This window comes from Tupaia chinensis, unplaced genomic scaffold, assembly GCF_000334495.1.
Source record: "Tupaia chinensis unplaced genomic scaffold, TupChi_1.0 Scaffold147003_1, whole genome shotgun sequence".
Classification (NCBI taxonomy): Eukaryota; Metazoa; Chordata; class Mammalia; order Scandentia; family Tupaiidae; genus Tupaia; species Tupaia belangeri.
In genome coordinates, this window is record NW_006206856.1 from 981078 (window position 1) to 985281 (window position 4204).

General features: G+C 58.6%; 1 protein-coding gene across 1 annotated transcript in view; it reads left to right on the forward strand.

Annotated features, from left to right (window-relative positions):
* Window positions 1-2454, forward strand: part of ITIH4 (inter-alpha-trypsin inhibitor heavy chain 4) — a 19351-nt gene extending 16897 nt beyond the window's left edge. Inside the window, exons 21-23 of the mRNA XM_006169301.3 lie at window positions 1454-1608; window positions 1705-1798; window positions 2240-2454. Coding sequence (XP_006169363.1) covers window positions 1454-1608; window positions 1705-1798; window positions 2240-2309 — 319 coding nt within the window. The 3' untranslated portion in view covers window positions 2310-2454. The remainder of the gene's footprint in view (window positions 1-1453; window positions 1609-1704; window positions 1799-2239) is intronic.
* The last annotated feature ends 1750 nt before the right edge of the window (window positions 2455-4204 follow it).

Genomic DNA, 4204 nt, shown 5'->3' on the forward strand with positions numbered 1-4204 from the left:
AAAATAGATGATTGAATACTTATAGGCATGCAAAGAAAGTGGCACCAGCTATAAAAACAAAAAAGACGGAGTAGATGTCTCAGAGAAACCCTCTGAATCGTGTTAAACCAAATTTTGAGAAACAGAATTTAAGAAGCCGAAGTAGGGCCAGCAGGTGGCGCGATGGTTAAGGGGGCTGTATCCCAGATGGCCGACAGCACAGTTCAAGTCCAGGACCCGGTAGCTTGGCGGATGCATTAGGTGTCTGTGCTCAAAACCCCAAGGAAAGAATGGAGGAGAAGGGATTGCAGTGTGACCATCCCCCCAGGGGGTGATTTCTCATTTTTTTTCTCTCTTTCCCCGAACCCCCAGCAAGAGCTTACACTCTATAGTGGATTTTTTTTTTTTGAGAGATTTTCACTGTAGGGCGTGTGCGCTCGCCAGACAGATAGAGAGAGACATAGAGACAGAAAGCGAGAAATCACCCCCCAGGGGGGATGGTCACGCTGCAATCCCTTCTCCTCCATTCTCCTCTCGGGATCTTGGGCCCGCACGCACATGCGCCCGGTGTGAGTTTTAAGCCACCGGGTCCGGGACGTGAACCGCGGTTGACTATGTGGGAGTCCAGCGACATAGCCGTTACGCTAACTGCTGGTTCCCTATAGTGGATTTTAAAAAGAAAAGAAAACTGAAGGAAGGGAAAGGAGCCGTTACTATTTTTTTAAGTTTATTTCTTCCGTGAGCGCCAGAGAGAGAGTACCCTCAACATAGTTTTAGTTCTGCAGTGCACCCCAGCTCCAGCCAGCCATGGGTCAGGCCACACGTGTTTCTAGTGGACTCGGGGAGAGCCAGAAGGCGAAGCAGGAACCTTCCCAGGAGGGTCGGCCTCCCGGAGTGGTGCATTTTACCCCTGCACCGCCATCCGGCCCCCATTGTTTTATTTGTATCCACGATGCTAGGGGGAATGTCATTAAGCTAGAAGTGAACTTCAGTCCTGTGTTGCCACTGAGCGAACTGAAGCCCAGGAAAGTAAAGGACGTCCTTGCCAGGGCCACACTGTAACCTCCCAGCAAGTTCCCACCCAGCAAGGTTGCCTGCAGGCATCTGCACCTTCCTGCTCAGGGCATGCGTCTTCTCCACAGCCTGAAGATGACCATGGACCAGACAGGCCTCCTGCTGCTCAGCGCCCCAGACAAAGTGACCATCGGCCTGTTGTCCTGGGATGGCCCTGGGAAGGGGATCCGGCTCCTCCTGCGTGACACTGACCGCTTCTCCAGCCGTGTCGGCGGGGGCCCTTGGGACCCTCCCGGGGGCCGGACTTCAGTCCTGTGTTGCCACTGAGCGAACTGAAGCCCAGGAAAGTAAAGGACGTCCTTGCCAGGGCCACACTGTAACCTCCCAGCAAGTTCCCACCCAGCAAGGTTGCCTGCAGGCATCTGCACCTTCCTGCTCAGGGCATGCGTCTTCTCCACAGCCTGAAGATGACCATGGACCAGACAGGCCTCCTGCTGCTCAGCGCCCCAGACAAAGTGACCATCGGCCTGTTGTCCTGGGATGGCCCTGGGAAGGGGATCCGGCTCCTCCTGCGTGACACTGACCGCTTCTCCAGCCGTGTCGGCGGGACCCTTGGTACTCTGCCTGGGCTCAGAGCGCCCGCTAACCCCCCCGCCCGCGTCTCCCAGACCTCTGTCTTTACCCTTGGCTGACCTGCCCTTTCCGTCTCAGGCCAGTTTTACCAGGAGGTGCTCTGGGAGGCCCTAGCTGCTGAGACGGACAGACGAACACTGAGGGTTCAGGGGAACGACTACTCTGCCACCAGGTGAGTCTGGCAGAGTGAGGCGGGGCAGCTGGGAGCTGGGCTCTGCAGGACCCCCTCCTCTGTCCTTGCCCAGGAGCCAGAAACAGGAAAGGCTGATGCCTTAGGCAACTGAGCGAGCTCTCAGTGACCCCCACGGCAGAGGGTTAACTCACTCTCCCAGAGCACACTGGTCTGAGGTTACCGGGGTTGGTCGCAGACAGTAGGAAGCTCTCCCCATCCCTGCTCCCGACTCTCAGAGCCCTAGACCCCGGAGACCACACACGCTGGGTCCCCGTGGGTAACTCTCTGGGTGACCAGCCCTGGCAGCCCATACTAGGGGAAATTGTAGAAGGACCCCAGGATGTCCCACCTTCCATGTCCACCAGCTGTCCCCCACTCTTCCCACCATACTGGAGGTTTGCTGACTACCTGTCTGTCCATCTGTCTGCCTGTCAATCCCAGTGAGCTCAAGCTGGATTACCAGGAGGGGCCTCCAGGGACAGAGATGGCCTGCTGGACCGTGGAGTTGTAGTTCTGCTGGGAGGCGCTGCGCCTGCCTCCTGCTGCCCCACTGTGGGCAGACGGCTGCCACCCTGGCACCACAGGGCCACCTGTGGGCCTGGGCCACACCGCAGAGGGGACCTCCACTCGTTACAAATAAAGAAAGGTGGCGTGAGCTCGGGGAGTGGGCATCTCTGTTTCTGTCTGACCAAATCCCAGGACTTCCGAATCATATCATGGAGCACCAGCCCTCGAGGGCCTGGGGCAGTACGGCCCGTGGAGAGCTTTGTCTTACACGCAGGGAAACTGAGACTAAGCCACCCGGTTAAAATGTGGCTCTGAGACAGGCTTCCCAAGGGGCTAGCCCAGTGGTTAACAGCTGTGTGGAACAAGCTGGACCCCACATAGCCAGGATTTGTTGAGTCCCCACCCCAGTGACTTGAAAAATCATGCCAGTTGTACACACATATGCCCAGGATCCTGTCAGGATAGAGAATTGAAGGAGAAAAGATGGAGAGAGGGAGAAAGCAAGCCCCCATGGGGCATGGTCACACCTCAACCCCTTCCCCATCGTGCCGGGACTCAGAGCGTGCACACACATGTGCCTGGTGTGTCTGTCTGTTCCTTTCTCCCTCCCTCCCTCCTTCCCTCTCTCCTCTCTTTCACTAGGGGGCCCATACACTCACCAGAGAGAGAGGAAGAGTGAGAAAGTCCCCTCTGTGCCAGGTGCCCGTACTGTGATCCCTTCTCCTTTGCTACCTCCTTTTGGGACCTGCGGCATGCACCCAGCACAGTCAGCCGTGTGGGACCCAGCCCCCCCCCCCCACCCCATGGGTTGGCCATTCTCATGCGTTTTTTTTTTAAGCTGCCAGAGCCAGGATTGTGATTGGCCATGTGGGATCTGGCTGCCTCACCCAGCAGGCCCCAGGGCCGACCCAGATTGGAATTCTTTATAGTTCAACTCCCAGACTTAATTCGCTTCTGGGCCCCCTTTGCACTAGACTCTGCCGTGCGCAACTTGATTTTCACACCTGTGCTCAGAGAAGAGCGCGGCCTCGGGCCTGCGGTGGGGCGCGCCCTGGTGTGCGGGGATGAGAGTGCAGGAGCCACCCAAGCCCGCCCTCCAGGAAGCGGCCACCTGGGCTAGACTGCGGAATATGTGCCATGGCGGTGTCACGGTTGAGTTTGTGCCCCTGCAGCTTGCGTGCGGCGGGTGCTCTCCGGGAACAGATGGAAGGGCGTCCATGCCCTCACTCCTTGCCCACCAGGTGCCTTCCGGCACCTACTCGGGCCAGATGCCGGGGTACCGGGGGCACCATCACAGACACAGCTGCCTCTCAGAAAACAACCAGGTGCTGCAGGAGGTCAGGGCGAGACATAGTGCTGGGGAGGTCTCGTGGAGGCGGCGGTGTCGGCTTGAGTTTGGAGAGTAAAGAAACACTGGCTCAGTAGCTGTAAAGGCCAAGGACATTCACTGGAGGGACAGCACTTGCCCTGGCCCGGAGCAAGGATGCTGCATTGGAGTTCAGGGGGTTCCGGGGGCGCAGTGGAGCAGGGGAAGGCCTGTCCAGCACAGGCTGCACATCTCGCCATGGGGCAGGGCCTCTCCCCTGAGAGCCAGGGCGGCGTGGCACGCAGACAACACAGTCTGCCTGCGTGGAGGGTCTCCCTGCCTGTGTGTCATGGGGAGGGTGCAGGATTCCGACCGGGACCCTCCCCTGCCTTTCTCCTAGCCTGCTCGGTGTGGCTGCCAACCAGAGTGGCAGAGCAAGACGGGCACCTCAGCAATACCAGAAGCCACCACAGCTTGGCAGACGGTTCGCCCCCTTGCGCAGATGTGCAAACTGGCCTCAAGAGGACTGGCTTAAAGCCACCTGACTCCTCAGCAGCCCAGGACTGGCTGGGGGGGGAGGGGCCGCCGGTTTA